Genomic DNA, 16299 nt, shown 5'->3' with positions numbered 1-16299 from the left:
CGAAACTGAACCTAAACTATATCAACATTAATTTCACACATATAACAGATGAAATAAATTAAGTATAGTATGATGGGGAGAATGGGTGAGTTGATGAGCGAGGGGAAGTGAACAATGCATAATTACACTGAACCAAAATATGAACGCAACATGTAAAGTGTTGAACCCATGTTTCATGAGCTGAAATAAAACATCACAGAAATGTTCCATACGTGCAAAAAACGTATTTATCTCAAATGTTGTGCACACATTTTACATCCATGTTAGTGAGCATTTAGCCTTTGTCAAGGTAATTCATCCACCAGACAAGTGTGGGAAATCAAGAAGCTGATTAAACAGCATTTTCATTACACATGTGTACCTTGTGCTGGGGACAATAAAAGGCCACTCTGAAAAGTGCGGTTTTGTCACACAACACAATGCCACAGATGTCTCAAGTTTTGAGGGAGCCTGCAATTGTCATAACTGCAGGAATGTCCACAAGAGCTGTTGCAAGATAATTTAATGTTAATTTCTCTACTATAATTTCTCTACAATGTCGTTTTAGAGAATTTGGCAGTATGTCCAACCGGCCTCGCAACCGCAGATCACGCATAACCACACCAGCGCAGGACCTCCACATCTGGCTTCATTCAAATAACATTTATTGGTCACATATTTAGCAGATGTTATTGTGGGTGTAGCAAAATGCTTATGTTCCTAGCTTCAACAGTGCAGTAGTATCTAACAATACGCAAATCTAAAAGGAAAAGAATGGAACAAGTGGCATAGACTAAAATATAGTAGAGTAGAATAGAATACAGTATATACATATGAAATGACTAAAGCAGTATGCAAACATGAATAATGTGACTTTTCCATTATTAGTGGCCAGTGATTCCATGTCTCTGTATATAGGGCAGCAGCCTCTAAGGTGCAAGGTTGAGTAACCGGGTGGTAGCTGGCTAGTGATGGCTATTTAACAGTAAAGGCCTTGAGATAAAAGCTGTTTTTCAGTCTCTCGGTCCCAGCTTTGATGCACCTGTACTGACCTCGCCTTCTGGATGATAGCGGGATGAACAGGCCGTGGCTCGGGGGTTGATGTCTTTGATATTTTTGGCCTTCCTGTGACATCGGATGCTGTAGGTGTCCGGGAGGGCAGGCCTGCGTTGGGCAGACCGCACCACCCTCTGGAGAGCCCTGTGGTTGCGGGCGGTGCAGTTGCCGTACCAGGCGGTGATACCCCCCGACAGGATGCTCTCAATTGTGCATCTGTAAAAGCTTCTGAGGGTCTTGGGGCCAAGCCAAATTTCTTCAGCCTCCCGAGGTTGAAGAGGCGCTGTTGCGCCTTCTTCACCACACTGTCTGTATCGGTGGACCATTTCAGATTGTTAGTGATGTGTACGCCGAGGAACTTTAAGCTTTTCACCGTCTCCGCTGCGGTCCCGTCAATGTGGATAGGGGCGTGCTCCCTCTGCCCTTTTCTGAAGTCCATGATCAGCTCCTTTTGTTTTGTTGACGTCAAGGGAGAGGTGTCGTCTGCAAACTTGATGAAATTGTTGCACGTTGCGTTTTTATATTTTTGTTCAGTATATGTAATCACCAATTGTGAATGAAGAACAGGGCGGACCTTTCTATTGTATTCATCTATTCTAATTATAATCTCAAAATTGAATCCAAGCAGTCTTATTAGTCTACTCTAGGCCTACTTGGAGTAGTGTGAGCGTGCATAATTTACAATGGCAAGGGCAAGACGAATGGATGAACATGCTGCATTGCGTTCCTACAAGATCTGAGTGAAAGCGACTCAGATGACAGCGAAAAAATGGATCATGACATCTCTGATTATTATTCTGGTTCATGCTGATCGACTTTCCATATCTGGGAAAGGATCCGTATCGGGCAGCAGGTGAGCGATACTTGGATAATGTAGTGATGAGGCTTGTGGAACCTTACATTGGCAAGGGGAGAAATGCTGCATCAACTGGGACACAACAAAGAGAAAACCGGCGACTATTACATACTACAACTGGACAAAGGTATGTCAACATTACATACTATGTATCGCCGTAGATAAACTTATGCAATGCATTATGCTCTTCTGTATCACACGTTTGTTTTTCCTATGGGAATATAATCCTAACCTGTTCTATTCCATAGGTCGGTGTGGATGGCACGGCTGTACTCGGTGAAAGGAGGAACTCTCCGCTGGCCTGTTGCTGTGTTCTACAACATGCTTGACTTGGCTGCTATCAACATACACATGTTGTTCAAGCAGTGTATGAACAACACCATGAGCAGGACAGACTTCATAATGAGTCTGGCACACCGGCTACGTGAGAAACATGAGTGCCAAGGCCGCAGCAAAGGTTCCTCTCGAGCCAAATTGTGCACAGCTCCCGGCAAGGAGAAACTGCCAGGTGGGCAGATGCACTTGCAACAAAACCTACAACGACTGTTTCAGCTGCAAGCGACTTGTTTGTGCATAGTGTTGAAAGCAAGTGAAGGTGACAAATATTTTTGGTGACTGTTAGGACAAGGTATAACTGCTAAATTGGTTCCAACTGTTGCGTGAAGTCGCACACCATATTGGTATATGGCCAATATACCACTGCTAAGGGCTGTTCTTAGGCACGATTGAACACGGCCTGGACACAGCCCTTAGCCGTGGTATATTGGCCATATATCACAAACCTTATTGCTATTGTAAACTGGTTACCAATGTAAATACTGGAAAACTGGAAAATTAAATGTTTTGATATACCATGGCTTTCAGCCAATCAGAATTCAGGGCTTGAACCACCCAGTTTATAATGATGTTTAGGCTACTGATATTTTCTTCATTGACCGGCGCGTCTTGTTGGTTTGGATAATTTTGATTTGTTTTGTCTTTATAAAAATAAGCTTTTACTGCGTTCCAACGCACATGGTTTTTGTTTCATAGTTTTAACAAAGGCACTCCACAAATAAAATGTATTTTACACTTGAAATTCTGTGTTTTAGTGGTTTTTAGTTTTTACATAGGGCTAAAGCCTATAGTAAAATAAACGTATGAAAATGTTATGTTCAAATATTTACTTTTTGTATTCTAATCTTACCTTCATAAACACAACCAAATGACATGGGCATGAAGGAGTGTCCAACGAGGCCAGGCTTAAATTGATTTATTGGACTGGTGGTTATTTGTAATCCTTGAGGCCCGGCTAGTCTACTGTTAAATATGCATATGGTCATTTTGACTGTCATGGAACTTTGAGGATGAAATGCTCAGAACGTGTTTGTCATGTAATAATTATCTCAAAGTACTGCTAAAATACACGTACAGTATTTAGAAAAAGTCAGGCACAGGTTGGGTCAAGGTTTTTCAAGGCGGTGACCCGATCCTGTAGGTTCATGCTCTACAACATTCGCAGAGTACGACCCTGCCTCACACAGGAAGCGACGCAGGTCCTAATCCAGGCACTTGTCATCTCCCGTCTGGATTACTGCAACTCGCTGTTGGCGGGGCTCCCTGCCTGTGCCATTAAACCCCTACAACTCATCCAGAACGCCGCAGCCCGTCTGGTGTTCAACCTTCCCAAGTTCTCTCACGTCACCCCGCTCCTCCGCTCTCTCCACTGGCTTCCAGTTGAAGCTCGCATCCGCTACAAGACCATGGTGCTTGCCTACGGAGCTGTGAGGGGAACGGCACCTCCATACCTTCAGGCTCTGATCAGGCCCTACACCCAAAGAAGGGCACTGCGTTCATCCACCTCTGGCCTGCTGGCCCCCCTACCTCTGAGGAAGCACGGTTCCCGCTCAGCCCAGTCCAAACTGTTCGCTGCTCTGGCACCCCAATGGTGGAACAAGCTCCCTCACGACGCCAGGACAGCGGAGTCAATCACCACCTTCCGGAGACACCTGAAACCCCACCTCTTTAAGGAATACCTGGGATAGGATAAAGTAATCCTTCTAACCCCCCCCCCCCCTTAAAAGATTTAGATGCACTATTGTAAAGTGGTTGTTCCACTGGATATCATAAGGTGAATGCACCAATTTGTAAGTCGCTCTGGATAAGAGCGTCTGCTAAATGACTTAAATGTAAATGTAAATGTTTTTATTGAGATGAAAACGGTCAGAATGACCGTCTTGGAGGTTCTAGTGTTAAACAGTCCAGTTGTGGTCCTTTTAGATCCTAAGTGTCACCATGTTGCAGTCACATGAAGGCTACATGGAACTGCCGTTACCGGACTCCTTGTCGAACACATCCCTGTCATCTGCATATCAGTGTGTTGTACAGAGGTTGACTGTGTGCGAGTTAGTCGTTCCTCTTACCGAACGCCTTTAATCCTCGTTAATGGAGGAGATGAAACACTAGCATTGAGTGAAATCCCCCGGGTGACAGTAATGAAGAAATATTCCTGAAAACAAATGGCCCCAATCTGGCGTGTGTGTGTGTGTGCGTGTGTGCGTGTGTGCGGTCCGTGTGTGTGTGTGGTGACAGCTGTGGGGGAGCCGGGGCTGTGTGTGTGCAGAGAGAAGAACAAACAGATCAGCTCTCGCTGACAGGATCCTCTGTCCCTCTCTCTCCAAACAGACCAGGAGACACACACACACACACACACACACACACACACACACCACTTGTGGCATTACCCTAAGCTGTGTTTGACCCTCCCCCCCTTCCAGTTTCATGCGTCACATGAAAACAATAGGAGGATATCTCCTCTTCACATGAAGACCCAGTGCTCTGTTTTGTCGGTGTTCCTCTCCCATCTGAATTCTTTGACCGTTAACAGTTCAGTTTGACCTCTCTGACCGTCTGCAACGATGTGTTCCCCTTTTCCCAGTAGGACTAGACTAGCGTTGCCTGCCAGGCAGCCTCGTACACCTCTCCCATACATAAACACACCAGCTGAATGGAAACCTGCTGGTTAGCACAGGGAGAATGGCAGCGGTGGTGTTAGATCCCGTAGCCCGCAGGCGCTCTTCACTCGGCCTCAGCACTAGTGTTTACAGTATGCCGTGTGTGGAGATTTGAAATCAGTACAATCTGTTGTACTCTAGTCGACACCATGCTGGCAGTGTTGAGTTCATAAACAAAGTTTGACGAGACTGCAGAAGACACATTTTGTCATCCGTCAAATGAGGGGAACCATTTTGGATGGGTGATGTTTTTGACACATCATTCCTAATGTATATTTACATGAACGTGTGTCGCTGTATATTTCCCAACCAGGGCATTGCAGAGAGACACATAATTTGTCACAGAGGGGAACCAGTTTGGATGCGGGGGTGTCACAATACTAGTAATGTACATTTACATGGCCGGTTTGTTTGCTGTATATTTTCCTACCAGGGTATCGGAGGGAGACAGGCCCCGATGAGAGAGACCAAGCCGGTGAACTCCCGCCGATATATCGCGACGTTCGACGTGGAGAACACCACCAAGGGAGACTCGGGCCGCTACCGCTGCATTGTCCACTCAGACAAGGGCGTGGGCGTGTCCAGTTACGCCGACCTGACGGTCAAACGTAAGTCACGTTCTGTTTGTACCTCGCAAAAGACTGGTTATGTTTCCTCAAAATTCACCCCAATTTAAGATGACAGCCAAAGAGTTATATGAAATTTCTCTCTCTTCCCTCTCTCTCTGATGATTTGCTCTAATCCTGACCGGCTAGATGGAGACCTGTCAATCACTCTCAAATAGCCCGTGTTTGTCCGCCAGCACATGTTGCCACGGCAGCAGACTCCGGCGGCAGCCTCACTGACGGTCTCAGAGGAGACGTGTATAGCTCACAGCAGTGTGTGTGTACTTGCCTGTGTATGTGTGCATATACCTGTACTACTGTACAATGGTTATATATCAGACCTGTCAATGCAAATGAGGCCTGGCGTGTTGGAGTGTGCCATAGTAAATCTCCCTCCACTAGGTTGTGTGGAGGAACGATGCATGATGGCTGCCTCCTTCACCGTGTCAAATTATGCATCATCATTTAAACGTCATTACCAAAGACGCCCATCCTTCTTACCTAATTGGGATGTATTAGAGCAGCTACAACCAATTCCCTCTTATTCCCTTTATTAGTTTAAATTGAGTCGTCGACATTTTTCAACCCAGCAGTTTGTCCCCTCTCCTAAATGAAATATTAGATCAGTGAAATAGTACATTTTTATGCATTTGCCATCGCTGACTCGCTCCAGGGTCCTTTTTTCCCCACCTGTTTTTTTTCATCCAATTACTGGTGTTTTGTCTAGCGAAGACTTGTGGTGGCTGTGTCAGGGGAGCGCTACCCAGCTCTGCTCTATCTCGGCGTTGGAGTTAGTGACCTTACCGCCATGGGCCCGTATTCACACAGTCTCAGAGTAAGAGTGCTGATCTCGGATCAGTTTTTTAGATCATAATGAATCAGATTATATGGAGAGGAGGGCCTGATCCTAGATCAGCCCTACTACTCTGAGACGCTTCTTGAATACGGGCCCTGATCTAGCCGAGGACCCAGGAACAGTCTTTAACCCTGCTCTGGGATTACAGGACTGAGCCTGCGGGTTAACAAGGCTGACCTTGGGCCTGTGGAGGGCTGGGCTTGTAAATCATTAACATTGTACTGGGGCCTTCCAGGTCCCAGGGGGAGCCATTACTCTACCACTACTGCCAGTTAGAGGCCATTGTATTAATTTTATTTTACCAGGTAAGTTGACTGAGAACACATTCTTATTTGCAGCAACGACCTTGGGAATAGTTACAGGGGAGAGAAGGGGGATGAATGAGCCAGTATATGATCTGACAGGCTATATGATCCACCTGTTATCATACCTACTGCACAGGTATATGTTAACCCTTTAGATACTGGTTTAGATCTGCACCTTTGGTTTTGGATGTTGATACATTGATTATTTTTGTTTAGTTTGCAGTGAATGTCACGTTTGTCTCCGACTTTGGTTGTAGTTCATGGGTTTGAGACTTTGGTTGTAGTTCATGGGGTTGAGACTTTGGTTGTAGTTCATGGGTTTGAGACTTTGGTTGTAGTTCATGGGGTTGAGACTTTGGTTGTAGTTCATGGGGTTGAGACTTTGGTTGTAGTTCATGGGGTTGAGACTTTGGTTGTAGTTCATGGGGTTGAGACTTTGGTTGTAGTTCATGGGGTTGAGACTTTGGTTGTAGTTCATGGGGTTGAGACGTTGGTTGTAGTTCATGGGGTTGAGACGTTGGTTGTAGTTCATGGGGTTGAGACTTTGGTTGTAGTTCATGGGGATGAGACTTTGGTTGTAGTTCATGATGTTGACTGCAGCCTCTTCAGGTGGACCGCTTGGTCAGAGTGTGGCCAGGTCACAAGGGAGGGATTGGCTTAGCATCCAGCTCAGAACAGTTCCTTAACCATACCCTAATCACATACGGAAAACTCATGTATAATATATGTACATATATGAAGGGTAATTGAAACTGTATTTACATACAGTGCCAGTCAAAACTTTGGACACACCTACTCATTTTTCTACATTGTAGAATAATATTGAAGACATAAACTATGAAATAACACATGGAATCATGTAGTAACCAAAAAAGTGTTAAACAAATCAAAATATATTTTATTTGAGATTCCTCAAAGTAGCCACCCTTTGCCTTGATGGCAGCTTTGCACAGTCTTGGCATTCTCTCAACTAGATTCATGAAGTAGTGACCAGGAATGCATTTCAATGAACAGGTGTGCCTTGTTAATTTGTGGAATTTCTGTCCTTAATGCATTTGAGCCAATCAGTTGTGGTGTGACAAGATAGGGGTGGTATACTGAAGATAGTACTATTTGGTAAAAGACCAAGTCCATATTATGGCAAGAACAGCTCAAATAAGCAAAGCGAAACGATAGTCCATCATTACTTTAAGTCATGAAGGTCAATATATTAGGCTTCGGTATGGATCAGTAGCCTAGGCATTCACGGCACCCCTAGAATTAACAAAAGCTCTCTTTCTGAACAGACCTGACCTCCAAATTGCACCATCCATTTGCACCATCACTGCCTGGGTTTATTTTATAACTACTGCATGTGAATCACACAGTAATAGTGTCTTCAAGTCCTTACCTAGGCTAGCCACAGGCTTAGTTTACCCTGTCCTCCTCCCTACTCATTCACTCCCTCTGAATTGTGGATGGCTAGCACTGGCACACTAGCAACAACAACTCTCCAAATATTGAACCATAATCACTTCACCATAATGGGACCCAGAAGGGGAGTTTACATGAGCGTACAAATCCCATTGGACAGGGACCAGTTCAAAGTCATCTGGGGAACCATGCGGGCTAAGGGGTTAGGTTGCACGGCGACCGACCAGCCAGTAACACTCTATATATAACCTGTTTAGGGTAGGGCCTTGTGGCCACTGGGGGGGTGTGGCTGGCAGCAGGTGCTAGCTAGAGGCACAGCAGTGTTTAGTTTATAGTCTCCGAGCCACATGGTCGCTGGCTGCCACAAGCTGACTCTTTGAACAAGGGCACTCTTCTATGATCTCTGGGTTGTTGTAAAAGTGGGACTTTTAGTTCAGCTGTAAAGTGGGACTTGTAGTTCAACTGTAAATATGAAGGAGGGCTCTTTGGACTCATCCTTTTTGTTTTGTTTATACTCCAGGTGGAATTGATTCCACTTTCCTGGAACCAGCAGGATAGTCCCAAAAATGCAAATTATGCCCCTCTGGCACTTTCGGCAGACTCTATCAAGTGCTCGGTGTTTGAAAGAAAACAAGCACTCTTACCATACAGATTGTTGACGCCTGTAATGTTACCCACTCCAGCCCCAGCACTTTGATGCTGTTTAGTTATTACTGATGGTCGATACCCACGTAGAGTGGACAGGGAGTGAGGCCTGACACATCACAGGGTATCACAAGGTACCCATCAGTGCGATGTGGCTCCAACCTTTTGTTTTCCCATTCTGCTACGCGTCAGTGGCCGTGGTGGATCGATTGCCGGGCCCTCCCGACGCTGAAGGAGCTGATGCCTTATTTCTTTTTCTTTCACCCCCCCAACCCAAACAAAATGACAAATGTGGTATCGACTGACCGGAGATGTTGACTCGTCTCGCCACCCGAGCACCCGCTAGAACACCTTACAAGCCATGCTGTCTAAATCCGCCCCACAGCCAGATTGAACTGTCACCATCTGAAAGTAAATCTGAGGCAGCATCACTCTCTCTCTCGCCCTCTATTTCTCGCTGTCTCTCATTCTCTATTTCGCTCTCTCACTTTTTCCTTTGTCTCTCTCTCGCTGCTTCTGGAGACAATAAACGTTTACTAATTGGGTGTGTGAGCATCTACACCTGTTTGCTGTCTGAGAATAGATCAGTCAGTACCCCAGGGATCAGGACGGCTGGCTCGACTATGAGCACGACGGCTGGCTCGACAATGAGCACGACTCTGGCTCGACTATGAGCACGACTCTGGCTCGACTATGAGCACGACTCTGGCTCGACTATGAGCACGACGGCTGGCTCGACTATGAGCACGACGGCTGGCTCGACTATGAGCACGACGGCTGGCTCGACTATGAGCACGACTCTGGCTCGACTATGAGTACGGCGGCTGGCTCGACTATGAGCACGACGGCTGGCTCGACTATGAGCACGACGGCTGGCTCGACTATGAGCACGACTCTGGCTCGACTATGAGCACGACGGCTGGCTCGACTATGAGCACGACTCTGGCTCGACTATGAGCACGACTCTGGCTCGACTATGAGCACGACGGCTGGCTCGACTATGAGCACGACGGCTGGCTCGACTATGAGCACGACGGCTGGCTCGACTATGAGCACGACTCTGGCTCGACTATGAGCACGACGGCTGGCTCGACTATGAGCACGACGGCTGGCTCGACTATGAGCACGACGGCTGGCTCGACTATGAGCACGACGGCTGGCTCGACTATGAGCACGACGGCTGGCTCGACTAAGAGCACGACGGCTGGCTCGACTATGAGCACGACGGCTGGCTCGACTATGAGCACGACGGCTGGCTCGACAATGAGCACGACGGCTGGCTCGACAATGAGCACGACGGCTGGCTCGACAATGAGCACGACGGCTGGCTCGACAATGAGCACGACGGCTGGCTCGACTATGAGCACGACGGCTGGCTCGACTATGAGCACGACGGCTGGCTCGATTATGAGCACGACGGCTGGCTCGATTAAGAGCACGACGGCTGGCTCGATTTAAGAGCACGACTCTGCCTCGACTATGAGCACGACGGCTGGCTCGACTATGAGCACGACGGCTGGCTCTACCATAGAAATGGAATGAATAGAATTGAGTCTAAACTTGTCAGGTGCAACGCGGCCAATAGAATAGTACCTAAACGTGCAAACCCTGCTGGCATTCGCACTCAGTGTAAACCCAGGTCTGATATGTATGGAGTGGTGTGAACGGGACAGAGGAAGAGGTGTGATATGCAGGGAAGGTCAACAGGTGGGCAGCCATTGTGTGTGTGTGTGTGTGTGTGTGTGTGTGTGTGTGAGAGATATAAACATTTTTTTTACATTTATTTAACTAGGCAAGCCTGTTAAGAACAAATTCTTATTTACAATGACGGCCTACCAAAAGGCAAAAGGTCTCCTGCAGGGACGGGGGCTGGGATAAATAAATAAATAAATATATATATATATATAGGACAAAACGCACACCACGACAAGAGAGACAACACTACATAAAGAGAGACCTAAGGCAGCAACACATGACAACACAGGATGGTAGCAACACAACATGGCAGCATCACAAAACATGGTACAAACATTATTTGGCATAGACAGCAGCACAAATGGCAAGAAGAGACAATAATACATCACGCAAAGCAGCCACAACTGTCAGTAAGAGTGTCCGTGATTGAGGTTTTGAAGAGATCGAGATAAAACTGTTCAGTTTGAGTCCAGTCGCTAGCTGCAGCGAACTGAAAAGACGAGCGACCCGTGGGTGGGTGGGTGTGAGACTTTCATTGACTCCAGGATGTACAATATCCTGATGAGTGTAAATCACAATTGAGTCAGGCTTCACCCCCCTGTGGACACATTACAGACAGCGGTCTGGAGCTGTAATTCACAAAGTGAGTGCTGATCTAGGATCAGGTCCTACCTGTCCATCTCATTCATTGTAATCTAAAAGTCACAAATGGTCCTAGATCAGCACTGCTACTGTGAGACATACGGCCCCTGGGCAGACAAAGACAGACATTCTGTCCTTTCCATCTCATAGAAAGGTGACACGTTATGAGGCCAGGCTTGCACCTGCCCCAGCCAGTCTGCCAGGAAGACGGATGAGCCATTACTTCACCAGTAATTGGGGTTCTCCCTGGTTCCAATCGATATCAGCGGCCCTGGACATGGTGTGTCTGTGTGAACTACACACACCTCCAGCGGCGACGAAATACTCTGAGGTCCTGTTTTTTTAGTCTTGATGGCTCAATATTGTATGGGAATAAGATGACTGTTAAATACAGGTGTAGGATCTTAATTTGATCACTCTTTTGTTGCTGACAATTTTCCTACACCACAGGAAATGCAGATGAGCTTTGCGATTTACATAAATTCACTGAAAACCCACACTCACACAAAGTTAAATCAACAGTATTGCACTTTTCATGTAGCCTACTTTTGGCCAGCTATCAAGCAACATTATGGACTCACTGTTCAAATCCTGTTGCTGTAGGATTATTTTGCTGTGACAATATAGGTCAAATTAATATCCTACATCTGTAATTGAATATACTATATTTAGGGAATGTCCTCATATGCACCTTCTGTATAAAAAAAACTGTCATTGGAAAGAACCTGGAGAACTCAACTGGACTTTTCTAAGATAAAATCCTCACAGGGACGTGAGTCACTCAGACTGATATCCAAGTCTTATCTATTTAGTTACGTTAGGGCTAATAAATGCACCGGAGTTTTCAGACTTAGTCATACAGTCACCAGGACACCTGACTGGCCTGTCAGACAGGCTATCATCAGGGCAAAGACTAATTACAGGGCAAGTCACTAGCTGTGTATGTGTGTGACAGAAGGATTGATAGTCCCATTCGTGTGAGACACACATCACGCAAGAACAGAGGGAGAGGAGAGGGGCCATATAAAACTTCAAAGGCCAACACTGGGCTGTGTTTAGACCCAACATGATGATGCTGACATGTACTTACTAGTCATAGCTGTAGGACAGCGTCACACGTCCATGGAAGTCTAGCCTGTCACTCCCTAGACCAGACAAAGAAAAAACCCCTGGCCCTTAGTCATAGAACAGACCAAAAAAAACGGTGAAAAAACATTCACCCTCACAATGGACAGGAATTGTCTCATTGTCTTATCGTCGACGATTGAACACGATAGACTGGCTTTGGCAAAATGAATCCTTCTCAGAGGTCTCTTCGGGGAGACAAAGAGAAAAGAGAGATGGGTGGAGGAGAGGAGAGGGAGATTATTGAAATGGGTCACGGGAGAAATGGAGCAGGACCGTTGGGAGTGATGAGTAATGGGATTCAGGTTGGCTGTTCTATCGGCGAAGGTCAGGAAATTAATTGGTTTAACTCATTACCTCGCTTTTGATCTCTCTCCGTTTCACCGTGCTCTCCGCTTCAGCCCGTTACTCCCGGCTTTGTGTGAGGCACCGCCACTACAATCACTTAATTGCTCTTACTTAAGATTTAAGCTTCCGATATCATGCTAACATGTTTTCTATTTCTCTACAGACTCAAGTTGGATGTAATTGAGAATGTTGCTCTCTATTCTGTTCTTTTTGCAGAGAAAAAACGGTGGTATTTGCATAGTTTTAGTGTGTTTATCTACGCTCACTGCAGGTTTAGCGCAGGGTGCTATTTGCCATCTCCCTTGTATGGCAGAGTCAAGGTGAATCATCAAGAAACAGAACACATTTTGCAATGTAATATCAGTTCCTGGAACCATATGAATGAAAGCCCCTAGAGAGTAAATATACACTGCTCAAAAAAATAAAGGGAACACTTAAACAACACAATCTAACTCCAAGTCAATCACACTTCTGTAAAATCAAACTGTCCACTTAGGAAGCAACACTGATTGACAATACATTTCACATGCTGTTGTGCAAATGGAATAGACAACAGGTGGAAATTATAGGCAATTAGCAAGACACCCCCAATAAAGGAGTGGTTCTGCAGGTGGTGACCACAGACCACTTCTCAGTTCCTATGCTTCCTGGCTGATGTTTTGGTCACTTTTGAATGCTGGCGGTGCTTTCACTCTAGTGGTAGCATGAGACGGAGTCTACAACCCACACAAGTGGCTCAGGTAGTGCAGCTCATCCAGGATGGCACATCAATGCGAGCTGTGGCAAGAAGGTTTGCTGTGTCTGTCAGCGTAGTGTCCAGAGCATGGAGGCGCTACCAGGAGACAGGCCAGTACATCAGGAGACGTGGAGGAGGCCGTAGGAGGGCAACAACCCAGCAGCAGGACCGCTACCTCCGCCTTTATGCAAGGAGGAGCAGGAGGAGCACTGCCAGAGCCCTGCAAAATGACCTCCAGCAGGCCACAAATGCTCAAACGGTCAGAAACAGACTCCATGAGGGTGGTATGAGGGCCCGACGTCCAGCCCAACACCGTGCAGGACGTTTGGCATTTGCCAAAGAACACCAAGATTGGCAAATTCGCCACTGGCGCCCTGTGCTCTTCACAGATGAAAGCAGGTTCACACTGAGCACATGTGACAGACGTGACAGAGTCTGGAGATGCCGTGGAGAACGTTCTGCTGCCTGCAACATCCTCCAGCATGACCGGTTTGGCGGTGGGTCAGTCATGGTGTGGGGTGGAATTTCTTTGGGGGGCCGCACAGCCCTCCATGTGCTCGCCAGAGGTAGCCTGACTGCCATTATGTTCCGAGATGAGATCCTCAGACCCCTTGTGAGACCATATGCTGGTGCGGTTGGCCCTGGGTTCCTCCTAATGCAAGACAATGCTAGACCTCATGTGGCTGGAGTGTGTCAGCAGTTCCTGCAAGAGGAAGGCATTGATGCTATGGACTGGCCGCCCGTTCCCCAGACCTGAATCCAATTGAGCACATCTGGGACATCATGTCTCGCTCCATCCACCAACGCCACGTTGCACCACAGACTGTCCAGGAGTTGGCGGATGCTTTAGTCCAGGTCTGGGAGGAGACCCCTCAGGAGACCATCCGCCACCTCATCAGGAGCATGCCCAGGCGTTGTAGGGAGGTCATACAGGCATGTGGAGGCCACACACACTACTGAGCCTCATTTTGACTTGTTTTAAGGACATTACATCAAAGTTGGATCAGCCTGTAGTGTGGTTTTCCACTTTAATTTTGAGTGTGACTCCAAATCCAGACCTCCATGGGTTGATAAATTGGATTTCCATTGATTATTTTTGTGTGATTTTGTTGTCAGCATATTCAACTATGTAAAGAAAAAAATATTTAAGAAGATTATTTCATTAATTCAGATCTAGGATGTGTTATTTTAGTGTTCCCTTTATTTTTTTGAGCAGTGTATATAGTCTCTCTGGGGATAAAATAATTCATATATTATAAAGTATTAAAATAATTGGCCTGTTTTTACCAATTTTCTATTAAATATTACCTGTAATTAATGGCAATATGAGTAAAATAGTTTTTCTTCCATGAGATATCCTCTATAAGGAAGTAGCAAGCATTTTTGAAACAGTCTGTTTGAGATACAAGTTTGAGGTGGGTTTTTTGAGGGGTTTTCTTTCTCCTCCTATTTATGCTTTGCCACATACGAGTATAGGATCAGTCAACTACGTCATTTGGGTATGAGTTAACAGAATATAAACCTTTAAAAGTGAGATTTTCACTGGACAGTTACTTTAACCTTGGTAGATAAACATAGCAGTTATCTACCAATTGAAATGACCATTTAAGACTCCTCATCTAACCCTAATCTCTTCCTCTTTGACCCCCAGAGCCCCCGGTGCCCATCGCTCCGCCCCAGCTCACCGCCGTGGGTGCAACTTACCTGTGGATCCAGCTCAACGCCAACTCCATCAATGGTGACGGGCCCATTGTGGAGCGAGAGGTCGAGTACCGCACGGTGGCGGGAAGCCTCATCGACAACCAGCCCGTGGACAAGACCACGCACAAAATCGGCCACCTGGACCCCGACACGGAGTACGAGATCAGCGTGCTGCTCACCCGGCCCCTGGACGGAGGAACTGGGGCCCCCGGACCCCCCCTGACGGCCAAGACCAAGTGTGCTGGTGAGTCCAATGCAAAGACACACACACACACACACACACACACCATTAGAGTAGGAGAAGGCCCTTTCTCTGTGTAATACATTATGGTGTACAGTTACATACTAGCAGTTATACAGTACTTGGTGTAATGCCACACTATTTTCAGCACAATCATACATTATACAGTTGGACCCTGTCGCTATACAGTGGTGCTTACTTACGGCTGTTCATTGACATTTACTTGAATGGGAGTGGTAAGTGGGGCAATACATACACCACTTTAGCTACACGCAATGTACAGTCAGTTGCAGTGGGGCCCTTTGATAAAGTGACACCGTCATGAAATGAATAGCCCGGGTACTATATACTTAACTTGTTATGCAATTACACATCTGAAGAATACTTTAGATACTCACATTCTACAAATTCAGTACACTTACTGGCAAAGACCATGCACTCATACTCAACATTCTAAACTACCTGTTTCATGGGGCAGACGTCAATACTTTACGTGAACCATGGGAATGTGTGTTAAATTGTCATGGATGGATCTCAGGTTCAGGCCTTAGGGGCTTGCAGTGTCTGGCCGTTCACCCTCCACCCATTTACATTACATTTACGTCATTTAGCAGACGCTCTTATCCAGAGCGACTTACAAATTGGTGCATTCACCTTATGATATCCAGTGGAACAACCACTTTACAATAGTACATCTATATCTATTTATTTTTTTATTTTGGGGGGAGGGTTAGAAGGATTACTTAATCCTATCCCAGGTATTCCTTAAAGAGGTGGGGTTTCAGGTGTCTCCGGAAGGTGGTGATTGACTCCGCTGTCCTGGCGTCGTGAGGGAGCTTGTTCCACCATTGGGGTGCCAGAGCAGCGAACAGTTTTGACTGGGCTGAGCGGGAACTGTACTTCCGCAGAGGTAGGGGGGCCAGCAGGCCAGAGGTGGATGAACGCAGTGCCCTTCTTTGGGTGTAGGGACTGATCAGAGCCTGAAGGTACGGAGGTGCCGTTCCCCTCACAGCTCCGTAGGCAAGCACCATGGTCTTGTAGCAGATGCGAGCTTCAACTGGAAGCCAGTGGAGTGTGCGAAGGAGCGGGGTGACGTGAGAGAA

General features: G+C 46.5%; 1 protein-coding gene across 3 annotated transcripts in view; it reads left to right on the top strand.

The window, feature by feature from the left end:
- Window positions 1-16299, top strand: part of LOC115195565 (receptor-type tyrosine-protein phosphatase mu) — a 310061-nt gene that overhangs the window by 100855 nt on the left and 192907 nt on the right. For all 3 annotated transcript variants that reach the window (XM_029755546.1, XM_029755547.1, XM_029755548.1), the window contains exons 6-7: window positions 5318-5492; window positions 14906-15199. In XM_029755546.1, coding sequence (XP_029611406.1) covers window positions 5318-5492; window positions 14906-15199 — 469 coding nt within the window. The remainder of the gene's footprint in view (window positions 1-5317; window positions 5493-14905; window positions 15200-16299) is intronic.

Source organism: Salmo trutta, chromosome 6, assembly GCF_901001165.1.
Source record: "Salmo trutta chromosome 6, fSalTru1.1, whole genome shotgun sequence".
In the NCBI taxonomy this organism is placed as follows: domain Eukaryota; kingdom Metazoa; phylum Chordata; class Actinopteri; order Salmoniformes; family Salmonidae; genus Salmo; species Salmo trutta.
This window is presented reverse-complemented; position numbering and strand designations above follow the sequence as displayed.